The sequence below is a fragment of the Rhopilema esculentum genome, chromosome 6 (assembly GCF_057945365.1).
Source record: "Rhopilema esculentum isolate cy_ngs chromosome 6, ASM5794536v1, whole genome shotgun sequence".
Classification (NCBI taxonomy): domain Eukaryota; kingdom Metazoa; phylum Cnidaria; class Scyphozoa; order Rhizostomeae; family Rhizostomatidae; genus Rhopilema; species Rhopilema esculentum.
Genome location: NC_142820.1, coordinates 11,913,369 through 11,927,473, shown reverse-complemented (window position 1 = coordinate 11,927,473; position 14,105 = coordinate 11,913,369). Strand labels below are relative to the sequence as shown.

General features: G+C 36.4%; 2 protein-coding genes across 2 annotated transcripts in view; one reads left to right on the top strand and one right to left on the bottom strand.

Annotated features, from left to right (window-relative positions):
- Nucleotides 1–4,822: 4,822 nt before the first annotated feature.
- On the bottom strand, nucleotides 4,823–12,062 carry LOC135686597 (hatching enzyme 1.2). The gene is made up of 9 exons (XM_065202869.2): nucleotides 11,979–12,062; nucleotides 11,074–11,124; nucleotides 10,479–10,511; nucleotides 9,905–10,057; nucleotides 8,541–8,658; nucleotides 7,828–8,006; nucleotides 6,750–6,840; nucleotides 5,665–5,840; nucleotides 4,823–4,987 (listed from the first exon to the last, which is right to left on the bottom strand). The coding sequence occupies exons 1-9, from the start codon at nucleotides 12,028–12,030 to the stop codon at nucleotides 4,887–4,889; spliced, it is 954 nt and encodes a 317-aa protein (XP_065058941.1). The 5' UTR covers nucleotides 12,031–12,062; the 3' UTR covers nucleotides 4,823–4,886.
- Nucleotides 11,945–14,105, top strand: part of LOC135686594 (uncharacterized) — a 27,421-nt gene continuing 25,260 nt past the window's right edge. The window contains exon 1 of the mRNA XM_065202865.2: nucleotides 11,945–12,085. The gene's annotated coding sequence lies outside the window, so the exon portion shown is untranslated. The remainder of the gene's footprint in view (nucleotides 12,086–14,105) is intronic.

Below are 14,105 nucleotides of genomic sequence, written 5' to 3'. Positions count from 1 at the left end.
GTTTGTGTTTTCTAGTTGCCATTTTTTTGGTTTTGCTCAAACTGACAGGGTGGGAGGCCAGGACTGCAGATATCTACAACGATGAGAATAAACATTCAAGGCCCACGATTTCCTTGAGCTGCGGAGTTTTGTCTGTAGGAAAAGGGTGCGAATTTCTTATGAACAAAGTCGATATAGTTCAAATTAAAGTTGAATTAGAAGTTAAATTGAAAGAGCGCTGGATTGAATGGCGTAAATCACGTTGCGAAGGTAGCAATCGACTTTGAAGAAGAAGAATGGCATTGTCCCTAGGGTTTATCTACAAACAAGGACATAATTGCTTGTGCATAACACTAGGCCCATAGTATCCATCAAAATACCTTGTTCAACATGATTCTTCGGGTATTTATTTCAACTACATGTGTACTGGGCGGGTGAGTAGGACATTTTGACACAATGTATTAAAGCAGCCAGTGTAATGACGGGTAAGATAATTTTAAGCAGATTGGTGTACGATTTATGATTTGTTTCCGTGCGGCAGGGGACGCAGAAGGCATTCATTCCTTATCTGCTGGGCTCGATACGCATTTATCTTCTTTTATCAGTTTTATCTGTTTAACTCTTAAAGACGCTTTTGCTGTCAATTTTTGCTATCAGAGAAGTTCAACATTCAAACAAATATCAAGCACATCCCTTACTTGTAAGTTTAATCAACTTTAATTAAAAGTTGCCCCTATGCACCAATTCTACTTACGACCTCGTTTTGGAATTTTCCCCAAACTTCATTACCGTAATCCTCGAATAAGCCCCCAAGCTTGAATAAGGCCCCCCCTCGAATAAGCCCCCACCCAAAAATTCATTTTTGCAAATAAGTCCCCGGAGGATTTACGGTATACGACTTTTTAAGCTCATATCTGGTTTTATCACCATAATTTTAGGCTGGATGCAATTTTTCAAATTGTTTTCCTTGCCTTTTAGATTGCACAGAGAACTTAGGTTTGAAAACCTGTAAGGGATTTGACCGCAAAAATCATTCCGGGGAAACTTCACCCCCTGGTTGTCAATTACGGTCAAATCCCTTATAGAATTTGTATCTTTATGTCGTCATAAAATCAATATCGTGAGCAATAAGATAATGCAAAATTTCCAAGTAGACTAAAATCCTTGCTCTCAATCCGAACCTGAGGTCAGAAATGTTGTACAAAAGTATTTGAAGAATTTTTCAAAATGAGGCTGAATTGGTGTATTCTGAAGCCTGTTCTCTCTTCCCTGGTTGTTTAAGCATCCTGGCTTTGAATTGGACTTTGTGACATTTTGCTATTTGTAACGTTTAGCTATCGTGATGTAACATAGCGTAACGTGACGTATAAGCTGTTTCAGTCCTAGTCTGCACTATTTAGTCCTAGTTTAGTCCTTTTATCATCTACTTAACAAGGCTGTTTTTCTTTTAGAAAATTAGAGATACGAACGATAATGTTTGCAATCAAAGTGTTCTTGGTCGTTTTGCTTGTTACTGCGGCCGCTCAGCATGGCCTGGCAAACAAAGGCAATGGTTGCTCAAATGCCAACACAAATTTCTGTTTGTGCAAAAAGACCTGTTGGAGGGAGTACGAAGGCTGTTTCTTAGGTGCCGACAATGTTCGAACCGCGACAAAGTGCATTGACGACCGGCATAACTGCATCTGCAAGTGTAGTCGGGATTACGACAAGTTGGGAAACTATGAAAAGCCAAGTAAGTGCAAGTAATGCGACCAAGGAAAAGTGACTGAGTATTTTGCCTGTCAACAATCAGGTGAAAACCATCAAGTATTTTTCGATAATCAAAATTTATATGTCGTAATTTTAAATACACATAGGTTACACGAGTCGATGGCGTCTAGCAACCAGCTACCGATAGGAGACTCGATTGCGGGAAAGAGGCATTATCATGGCAGATATTAGCCAGTGCAATGAACTATAAGAAAAGCTTTTCTTATACCTCATTAAGCCAAAGGTAGTTTGAAATAGAATACACCGTTATCCCAATCAAGGTACAAGCATATTGTCAAGCATATTACTTTTACAAAGGTGCTTGAGAAATAAAATAAAAAAATATGACTGTTAGGTTTGATTTTGCTGCACAAACCTGGAGCTTATGACAGAATGCGATGGGCTAGGAGAATAGGCATTTCATCGTTGTAAACACCTGCATTTTTATCGTATTCAACCATATCAGACTCGCGTAATCTTGTACATATTTCAACATAACATAACACTGAATATCTGACTTTTTTGTCTGTAAGCTGAACTGTTTTGTTAAATTTTGTTGCACTGCTGGTGATTCACAGACAAACATTTTGCAATATTAATCAAGCTTCGGACTTGATTGAATCGTTATACTCCTTGACAATTCGTTCATGTATCAAACGTAATGACTAATGTTTCGTTTTTCTAGTTAAAATTTTAATTGCAGCTTTAATTTTATTCTTGACGTTATAAGTTTGTTAGCATGGCTGTGATTATAACAAAAGAAGCGTTTCGAAAATAGACTATTTTGAACTGCTGATTTCCCTTGGCTGCCAAGGGTTTTTCTTACATAAAAACTTCGTTATATGCACTTGAACCGAGCCATCTTAAAATGGCTTCAGATTTAAGATATGCTTCCCAATTCATAAGCCTATGAAATTAAAAAGCATTTTAATTTTATTCAAGATGTTTTTAATTGGCCAGACTTGAGGCTGAAAATATTCATACGAGAAAGAGGCTGGATACTTTCTTCCTTTCTTATATTCATACGAGAAATAGGTTTTTCTCCCAAACAAGAAAAGTTGACAATCATTTTTGGAGGAAATATTTTGTATCTTTTGACTGCCGTGTTAATTTTGTTTGTATCTGTCGATATTTATACATCCAGATGTGGTAATTAGTTAATCACTGCCATGTTCACAATTATTAAGGCAGATTATCATTAAAGAAATGTTTGTAGAAAGTGTTTATACATTTTTTGACATTACTTATCGTAAGTTGCTTTGTAAATGCGGAATTCTGATCAATTGTCTTAGCTCTGGTAGCTTAGGTAGCAAGTAAAATGTGCCATTTCGACTGGCATATTCCTAACTTGATTTTTGTAATATAACTTAAAAAAGGAACAGTATTTTTTTTACTTTTGTTTCTACCCAACTTACTTTAATTTCTAACCATCAACAACGACTCTGAGCTTGAGAGTACAAGTGTGTTCATTTAGGGAAATAAACGTCAAATGAAGCCTAACTTTGATACCCGCCATGCATGCGTGAGAGGCCTCGCTATCAGTGACGCAGATAAGAATATTCATAGGAGGGGCGAGAAATTATGATTTTCAGACAAAAATCTATAAGCCTTTATTTTTTCATAAATCTAGACAAAACATAACTACATTAGAACAAAAAAATAGAAGATAAACGTATTCATTGTATGACCAAGTCATTTATTCTGAGTCAGGAGTCATGAATCAAATTACTTGCTAGCATTGATAGGATTGACATTTGAGCACGTTATGTGTTATCCATCTCTATGGTATTACCACTCGCTAAAATCACAAGGCATCAAGCGGAAAATATATTTTTAGGGTAAGCCATCTTGGGTTTGGTCCTCTTTTCTGGTTACAATTTTTCGTTCTCGTTACTCAATGGGCTCCGACGCAAGTTGGAGAGTAGATGGGCAAATGAAGTTGGAACTCATTTGTTTTGCAAAAAAGTAGCGGAAAGGACTGCCTGGCTCCCGTCGTTTGGGGCCCTGTACTGTATAGATGTTTCGTGCTTTCCTTTACATGGAGCAAGGGACGAATTTAGCGGGGAGGGGGTGTAGGGGGTGCGACACCCCTTAATATTTCTGTGTCCTTCGGTAAATTTGGTTCAGTTCGATAAAAATTATTATTTGGAAGTCAGTAGTAACAAAGTAACGCCAAGATTTAACTTTATTTATCTTCTTATCAAGGCTGGTAGATAATTTCCAGACTTTTCAGCCAAAGCAACTTCAAAATTCGGCCAAATTTGGTCAGACTGTACCCTGGGTACCAGACTCGCTCTATATAAAAAAGACTCTCTTATGTTACATAGAATGAGTCTGGTACCCAGGGTACAGTTTGACCAAATAGAATGATAAAATACTGAAAATAAAACAATAGACAGATGGTCAAGGGCCCACGCCACCAGGGAGCGGCTGCTCAGAAAGTCGGTGTTTGAGAAAAGTGCAAATCTGCAATAGAATTAGTACCTTAGGGGGGGGGGGACTTTATATTTCAAGCAATATTAAAATGTTTTTGAAGACTGCACGCAAACGACAGAAAAAATATTCTCAAATGTATTTTTAGCTAATCTCAAGGGCCTCGTCGCAAGAATTTTCTGCTTGCTCCAGGGGACCCTCCTCTATCACTCTACAGAATGTTCAACAATTTTTCCCACGTTTGAGGGTTTATATAAAAAGTCCTTCACGTTCTTTAGAAAATCCCGATAAAATAGGAGCTAATTTTGGCAAATTTTCAGATTACAGTCATTTTTAGATTACAACTTTGAAAAATTTGAAGGGTTTGGTCAGCAAATCCCAAATTCTTAAGGGTTTGATCGGCAAAGATTTTCTTCTCTTTGCCCCTCCAATCTTCTAGCCCTGGCTACGCCACTGCTTCTTATCGTCTTCTCCTCCAAGTTAAAAACCAAATTTTAAAAATGGGCGTTTCCATCATTTACCAATGACTTGAAGGGTGCGGCATCAAAATTAATGTCTAACACCCCCCCCCCCCCCAATCATTGTTGCTTAAATCTGCCCCTGCATGAAGCTGCGAAATTCATATACAGAAATAGTCAAATGGTCAAATGAGAAAAGTATGTGTTTCGTCATTAATTTTATCGAAATAAATCAGCTAATTTTGTTTATAACTCATGCTGTCAACTTTAGCAAAAGCCACATGTCTTCTGGCACCTTCTTGCAACGAAGTCGTTCGTTTGGCATTTGTGTTTGTGGTCTGCGCACACTTGAGAGATATCTTTGCAGTCTGGAAAAACAAGAATGTGCTAAGATAGAGCTAAGGTAAGGTAAACCCTTTCTAAAACTTTAAATGAGAAATTCAGGCCTGGCTACACAGTCCAATGTTTTCCTTCCGGGGGTGCGAGGACAGCCTCTCGAATCGGAGATTGAGACTAATGACGTCATAAGAATAATAATGTTTAGTTTTCGAAGCACCGGTCAACATCAATACGGATATTGTAGGAGCTTCCAGACATCCCCGCACTTAAGAGTACTTTTAGTCAGGGGTCTGGGCTTTGGAGCTCAAGCTACTTGGAAAGGCTTCGTGAAGGCTTGTACAAGGACCACAGAACAACTCACTCTTTTAAACCTCGTACACCGTTGTTAAAATTCTAATTGAAAATCCTTGAAAATCCTCTTTTTAGGTGGAAAAGAGTGGGTCAATCTTTTATAAACCAAAGTATTGCTGAAAATGGTTGTAATGAAGTTTCGAATTTTGTCATGGATCGAGCGAGGGGTTTAGAATATGTGATTGGGGCCTTCAAAAAGTTAAGAAAAGTTAAACAAGGGGCGTTATCTATGACCTAGGAGCACGAGCCGATGGGCTAACATGGATAGTCTGTAAATTTCTCTTCGCAATATAGTTCTAAGTACAAAATCATATGGAATGTATTCGACGAATAAATTTTAAATGGTGATGCCTACCAGTTGGAGGAACTGGTTTGCCAGTGGTTGGTGGGTTGGGACCTCCCCCGCTGCATCCGTAGTGTTTGTTGATCTGCCTCACGTCAATGTCTGTGAATCCATAGTTGTTGCCAAGACGCTCGTTTTCATTTGTCTTCGAAACTATAGTTGGTCTTCTGTTGATGCTGAATGAATACCTATTGGCAAGAAAATTGTGCTATAGTTCACATTTTCTTTAGATTTTCTCTGGAGTTAAGTTATTTAACGAAAGGAGCAGTTGTCAGTTCTTAGATATTGATAACGACTCAATATTCCAGCAGGAGCCTAAACTTTTCAGACAAAGTTGGTACCGAAGAAAAGTAAGTTGGTTATACAAAATTTGGCACAATAAAAAGGCTTGGTAAGTAATAATTTCTGACCAAAAATTGTTTTTCTAAATATTTTCAAATTTCTAAAATTGACTTAAATGATCGAAATTTGTATCCAAAAAAACAATGGAATTACCTTCCACAACTTGTTTACTTTGATTCATGTTAGCATTTATGGCAAAGATTAAATGAAATGTTGTTTTGTTTGCTTTGAGAATTTGCATCCGGTACATCTTACCTCTTTGTCATTTTTGGCTGAGTAGCCAATGATATCGAAAAACTAACGCCCTTTTGTTGAAACTTTCATACATTGTTGCTATAACTTAAGAATTGCAACTAAAATAAAATTTTCATTGCTAAAATTTCATCTCGTTTTCATTCAACTGGAGCCTAGTTTTCATTAATTAAAGACAAGATAATTGATGAATAATATAATCTAGATATTCTAAATTCAATTTAGATAATTTAAATCATATAAGATAATTTAATTTAGAAAGGATACGACAATTTGAGGGTCTACACCCCAGTTTTAAATTTTCTAAACTTGAGATTTTCATCTTTTTAGATACTTTAAATGCATTTTTTTTAAAAAGACCTTACTTGTGTTTATTATTGGAATAGATTTTCTAATTAATCAACTCTTCTTAATCCTGTAAAATATGGAAGGGTTCAGAAGCTAGTAGAGCGTCTTAAGATCTTCAGTTTTAAGATAATCATAAATAGAGAAAAATAAGAGACCTGGAATAGTGCATCACACTCTGCTTGTCATAAGGCTCGTTGTGGGTATCAGCTTGTCCTTGTCTGTACATGTTGAAGTTGAATTTCATGTCTAAGATAAACACACAATTATATTGCATCTTGCATCACTGATCATCAAACTATATTTATGCGTGACAGAAGGCATATAGAAGGATTACAGTTAAAAGGGTTTGTGATGAAAAATACTTATTTGTTTCGAAAAAGCTGCCAATTATTCTTTAAATGACTCTACCAGGGAAAGAATAAGCCAACTGTCCATTGAGATAGGAAATGCCACTGCAGACGTTGATTTTTTTAATTTGAACTGTCAATAAATTGCGCTGTGCTGAAGTTTCCAAAAAGTGGCTACGGCCTCTTTTTCAGTAGGGCTGATCACTAGAATACTTCAAAGCTCTGTGATGTCATTAGACATTCGATAGAAATCTAAGTTCAAGGCCCAGTCCCCCGAAAATCAAGTAGCTCCACTCTTGTTCGAATTGAACTTTTCGGTTAAAATGGACTAAACTTGGAATTCATTTGACCATATTACGAGATTGGGGATTTTATGAAAAAAAATTTCACCTTAACTTTCCGTAGCCCTTTCAGTCGTACCCCCTTGTGCCTCATTTACTAGCGTTTTTACATAGGAAGCGTTTTAATAACAGTCCCATGAAAACAACAAATCTGCCTTCCCCCTCTTGGTAGTCACAGCGTTTGTAAGGTTTTAATTAAAACATCATTCCCCTTTTTGGATGGGATCTATGGAAGGGTTAAGTTTGATTGAAATTCAGAAGAAAACTCCCCCTCTCAGAGGTCTGAGCATTGGTATTTTATAACCAATGCCCCCTAACCATACGGTCTGGACTACTCTGGGTACCAGTGCTTCAAAGAGTCACAGGAAGCAAAATTATGGAAAAGAATAACGATTCCATTCTCGTTCTCCTTCGCAACTTCCTTCCCCTGTTGCCTTCACAACTCCTCTCCAGGAGAATTTGGGATCACTGGAATCAAGGCTAGGTCTTGAAAACTGTAAGATTTGATTGAAAAACAACAAGCAAAGAAATGAAAAGACTCTCACTGCTTGAGATGTTGTTCCAGTAAATTTTAACGTAGTTGTCCCTATCTCTTCTTGATTGTTCGTGAAAGAATCCAATAGCGTGCATCATCTCGTGAATGACCGTTCCCATGCTTTCACAGCCTCGCCCGATTGAAATTTCCTGCCTTCCACGTCCAGTTCGGCCGATTTGTGAATAGCAACTGTAGCAAGAAAGAAAACAAAGAGCCTTGAGGACAGGGGCGAATCCAGAGCAAATTTGAAGGAGGGACAGTTGGTAGTTGGGGCGCTGAAAAATTTTCAAATATTGGTTACGAGAGTACGCTGTATACAACAATTTCAGATACCTTCCCTTAAATCCGCCACTGCTTGAGGATACTTCTCTATCTGCAAACTTCTTTCATGAATTTTAACTTTTAAAAAATCTTATAAATCCAGGGTGTAATGGATCAATTAAGATGATCAATTTCGCAAATAGGTTTAATGCATGATTCTAGTGAGAAGTTAACGACTTGAAATTTTCATGTTTTCAGAGCCTGGAAAGTAATTCTAGAACAAAACTAGAACCATTCTAGAATGTGCATTTTTGGAAAATACAATAAAATTACAAGTGGCCAATGTTTCAAGGCTTTGTATAATTCCAAAGGACAGATTGTTGCTTATGTAGATACCGTTTTATGTAAAACTACTTTATTAAATCTAAACCAATTAAATGACTATTATCGTGCCCAACATACCCAGATCTTGCGTTAAAGATGACATAATCTCTCTGGTTGGTTCTTGGTATAAATTTGATGCAAGTCTTTCTCTTGTATTCCTCCACAGCTTTCAGGATCTGAGATCTTGCTCGGCTGCCTAGAATGCAAAGTATAAGGTTAAACTTGGAAAATGTCATTACTGATTATGTATATAAATGTTCAAGCCACTATTGTCGATTGATGATGTGGAAAAAAGTGCATTCAAAATTGAGCACAACTTTCTTTATCCTAAAATAAGGGGAATTTAGGCTGCTTACATAGGATATTTATCTTATAACATTAAAGGATGGAGTTCAGTCTTTGTGCTTTATCACTGTATGATCATCAGACAATTTTAAAATTCTGAACAAATTAATCAACTCCGCATTCGTTACTTCCAAAGCATCTTTGCCAGTGATAAGAACAACTTATCTGATTGGGTAATGTAAACAGCTTGTTTTCTCCATTTGTTGAAGATATATGGACATTTATGAATGCAAAGCTATGCAAAGATCCCAAATGAGGGCCGTTTTTAAATACTAGCAATGGAGCAATTGCCCCTTTATTCACAGTATTTTTTCATTAATTCGAACAACGGTCTGTAGTCATCCTCTTTATATAGACACGTGCTTGACTCCGCAACTAATTTTTCTTCGAAAAGGCTATGTTACAAATAAATTTGTAATAAACCCTAGATTGCGTGCGGTGATCGATTTATTAGTGCCATGCAAATTCTAAAGCGGGTTTTAAAGTGCCTCAGTTCTTGCCATAAGAGAGACGTAGTTATTAGAGAACAGGATTTTGGGAAAATTTAGTGAGAGAAAATGTAAAGGAGTGACACAGCCAGAGCAGGTCTCTAGCCATAGACAGGGGCTTGCATTTCCTCTCAGTATAGGTAATTAGCTCTTTATTAACGCAACTACTAAATAGTTGGCCTCCAAGTAAATACCCTGGGTACCAGAGCCTCGGCGAAAGAGTGGGGAGTTAGGCTTTGGTACCAAGGGTACCAAATGAAATGCCTTCGAAACATGTAATGCCTGGAACTATCAAAGTGAAGGGCATTTTGTAGCGCGGAGCAAAGAGGGGGCAGCCCTTTTCTATATTATATGTGGTCAGAAAATAAGTATCTGAAGATAGCGCCAATCTTCAATTAGCCAAAGATCATTTCATATAGGTTTTCAAAAAAAACTCTTTTTCTGCATCGAGAAGGGCCTGGTTGCAAAAGCATTTTCTCTAAACGGTCATTTAGGCTCGATTCAATCGCCTTTGCACCTTGGCTACGCTTAGCGGTTGGCTGAAAATCAACCAACAAACGTGTTATAGACAAAGTTGCAACTGAAAGAATGTTTTCCTTAAAACCTTACCGACATTTCCGAATACGTAAGGAACCACGCCATTTTGCCATTTTCCACCATTCAAGGCGTCAAATGCTGCTGCTCCTCCACGGCTTGCAGCCTCCATCTTCTGACGGGTGTCATCGTCGTCAATTATATCACCTTCAATAAGTGGTGGTTGGTCTATTGGGGAAACAGCAAAAAGCATGTATATTTGAGAAGATTCCCGCGAAGCAAATCGGGCCTAAGATTTTCTGAACTGTGCAATGATTACTAGTTGCAATTTTTCAGGGTTGTTGCAACTTAAAACAAGATTGTATTCTTTACTTTTTGAATTTACAAACTATCCATTACGTATCGAATCCCAAATACACAGAATATACAAACTTCGGTCTTGCATTTTAGGTAAAGTTTATCAAAATCTAGTTTGATGAAAAGCGCCCTAGAACTTGTCATTTATCAGTAGCAAAAGCACTTTTGTCAAATTGCTTTCAAAATCATTATCAAAAAACATTTTTGCACATTGATTATTTTTTTTTGATCGAAAAGATGATTGGTAATAGGTTCGAGTTAAATTGATATTTATATATGTCTCTCAACTTACCGATGCTTCCAAATGCAAGTCCTTCTTCAAGGGCTAAAAAATCAAGAGAAAGAAGGTATGCTGTATTTTCAAATACTTAATCATTTTTCTACCTCAAGTCGTCTCTTGAAACTTGTAACAAGTTCAGTCATGATCTTAATTAAATTCTTTCTTTTTAATAGCTACAAAAGCCTAAACAACCCATTCAAATACTCAAAGTTAAAATTTATACAAAAGTAGTTTTAAACTTGGTTTTTTACTGAACAAAAGATGCAATCTTCAATATGCAAAGTAAAAAGGTAAGACAGTTCTTTCTTCAGTTCAAAAATTTTAAAAAAAATTATTTTTCGTGAATTAGCTATGATAGCAATTACAGAGAAAGCTAATACCACAGGCAGGCTGATACAAAGAAGAAATTGTTCTCCAAATAAAAGTTAAAGAATGCAGCATCTCGGCATTTCATTTTATTGCTAACTTGATATCAACGGAACTTGATGCAATGGCCAGAAACTATGCCAGGAAAGAATAGCCTGTGCTCCAGACCCCTAACTTTCAAGTTAGGGGTCTGGAACACAGGCTAGGAAAGAAGTGATAGATCACACTGCTCTATACTAACCTTGTTCGTTGACTTTAAGGATGATGTCATGGGCACTTTCCTCCTCCTCGGCTGAAACATTAAAAGGAAGATTTGATGATATCATAATCAAAAAGTAAGCCGAATCAGATGCAGGCAGATAATTTAGCAAGAACATTCAAAGTTTCATGTATCATTTGAAAATGTTCTTGAAAATGTAAATGTTCAAAAATTTTTGATAAATCTTTGATTGTTGGTTTGCTCAGTAATATCTAAACTTCGATAAACTTGAAGAAACAGAAAACAACATGTTTTTTCCAACGTTTTGGATCGTTTTGTCATCAAAGCTTTTTTCATTAGATTATGAGTCTCATCAACATTATTTTTATTGGTTTGCAATAACGCTATGTCATTGATGAATCGATTGAGCGAATGGCCATGTAAACAGAATGCTTGTATATCAGTAAAAATAATGTCAAGCGATGTTCGTTAAATTCTATTGTACAATAACGTTAGGTAAAAAGCCTGTGATTCAATCACTTGAATTGCGATGGCTTTGGACCCAATTTCGTCATTATGTACCGTTCTTTTATGCAGTTCATTTATAATCTTAACTATGCAAAAGAATAGCCAAAACAACAAGGACAAAAGTTAACATTACAGAAAACTAATTCAATGATACAGAAAATTATCGCAATTTACATATACAAAAAGGAGCTAAATAAGTTGCATGCAGAGAATTACCTACATTGGCATCCCGGAAGTTGCAAGTGTTTCGGTAAAATCTATACCATTTCTGACTTCTTATTCTTATCTCATTCTAAGATATACGCTTTCTAAGAAATACGCAGGAATGTCGGGTATTTCCCTTTTACAGAAGAAACTGAAAGTTTTCCCTCTATCTTTATACAGGATAAATAAAACTACAGTATGGCGGAAAAACTTACCAAAAGCACCGAATGATGCCACAATCAACGCAATGACAGAGAAAACCTTCATCTTGCTAAGTGTTGCTGACAGTGTAGCTGTAAAGATCAAGTGAGACACCCAAAGGGTAGGGGCCTATTTGAGCATTCGTACCAGCGTGTTTACAATTAGATATACTCGAAGATTCCCTCAAATTTCAAGAATCAGTATAAAGAAGGTCTATAGTATGCAAACAAAACGGCATGTTACTAGCAAAATTGCGCTTAGAGGTTTCATGTAAGCCTGTATCAGCTGCACAAATGCACTTAAATCGCCGCGAAGTTGAGACTACCTGCGAGTCCCATCGAAAATACCGTCCCTCAAGACCACTTGAAGACGCGTGCTTTCTAGATGTAAGGAAAAGCTATTGCAATTTTATAAAAATCTTTGATGGCAATTCAAGTTATCAAGACATTGCCTGCGACTTTTTTAAGACGTAATTTTTGATTTATTAAAGGATTGTTGACCATATCCTAAATATACGAGTAACATTATTGATTCCAAAAGATTCATAACTTCTGATAAACACTGTATGGCTACAAGTGAATGTTGTTGTGATTCTCAGCCTATCAGGTTTTCTTAAGCGGGGAGGGGGGGGGGGGTGTGAAAAATCAATGCTGAGGTAGATCTTCTTCGTAAGTGACAAATGATAAGGTACACATTTTCAACACTTTCTTTCCATTTTTGTCATTTGTAGTTTGAAGAATTGAAAAATTTAAACTTATGCATAGTTCGCTACAGAAAAAATGAAAGTTCTTAGCAAACAGTAAAAGGAAAATAGCTGACAAGGAAAGAGACTTTCTAATTTATTACATCCAATTTGAATTGAATGATTAACATTGTATCAGAGGGAAACCACAAGTGTGCCCGTATAGAGAATGCCAGTGTTAATTTAAATGATAACTGCAAAGATCTTAATTAATTGGATACAAATTAATTAACAAATTTGATTTAAATTGGTTTCACAATTTCATCAGTTTCATAAGAAGAATTTGATTTACAAAATTTAAACTTTTTCAATTGTTCAATTGGTCAATTGTTTGTTTCGAGACAAACATAGATTCGTCAAAATTGCATTCTAGTTAGTTGCATTCTATTCTAGTGGGATTATACCCCCTCCCCTGGTTCCCAACCATTTTTCGGAAAGTATTTACTCCATTCTCTAAAATTAAAATATACATCATAAAGTTTCTTTTCACATTGGACTACCTTACTATAGTATCATATAATATACGCTAACTACTCTCCTCCACAGAGACTATTGTGGGCGGAGAAAGGGAGTGAGAAGAGGTGGAGATGTGGAGAAGAGAAGGGGGTGTCTTCCATAGTTCCCTTAACTTTATTTACCTCCCTATCTCCCTCCCCAATGCCTCTGTTGAGAAGATTATACGCTAGCAGTCTTTTACTGACAACTTGAATATTTTTATGTAAATAAAGAAAAGGTCACGATAGCAGGCCGCTCGACGGGCTCCAAGGAATTCTTGCTGCGAAAAATCGATGAAAATGTAGCAAATGAGAAACACCGCAATGCGACGAGAATTAATAGCAATAAATGCATGTAAATCAGTGAAGGCTAATATTTCGTCCCGGCATACGGGACTTCATTAGAGCAGAAGTGAATATTTTGAATATTTTGGTGGCTAAAATTACTGATCAAATCCAAGGAACTCAGGAAAAATTTCACTTAAATTTTAAAATTGAAGCAATGGCAATTTGGCCCATGACAATATATACTTAACCTGCAATTTTCTAAAATAAGTGGTAGTGTCAACAATACCTAGGGGATACTATCTTTTAAATGATAGAATGAAAGCTATGTTTCAATTGTTGGTAACTATTCCTTGAAATCATGGACATTTTTTGACAATCTAGGGAAATTTTATTGATAAATTGGATATACCATAGAAATTTCTTTGACAAATTATGGTTGATTAATGGATAAGAATATGACCAAAGTACATGGTTGAAAAACTCCTAAATAATGTTTCGAAGTAGCATTCTTCATCGACAGTAATACACAAATAAAACTATCGCTGTAAATTTCAAATCCTAGCTAAATACATAATAGACCATCAACTTCAGAGTATCATAATGAATAACAGTCTTTT

Bases quoted from the DNA above. Each gene is read 5' to 3' on its own strand.
- LOC135686597 (XM_065202869.2), bottom strand. From the start codon at position 12,030: ATGAAGGTTTTCTCTGTCATTGCGTTGATTGTGGCATCATTCGGTGCT. The intron at 11,125-11,978 runs GTAAGTTTTTCC...TTAATGTTTCAG, and splicing joins GGCATCATTCGGTGCTTTTG to CCGAGGAGGAGGAAAGTGCC. The intron at 8,007-8,540 runs GTATGTTGGGCA...TTCTTGCTACAG, and splicing joins ATCTTTAACGCAAGATCTGG to TTGCTATTCACAAATCGGCC.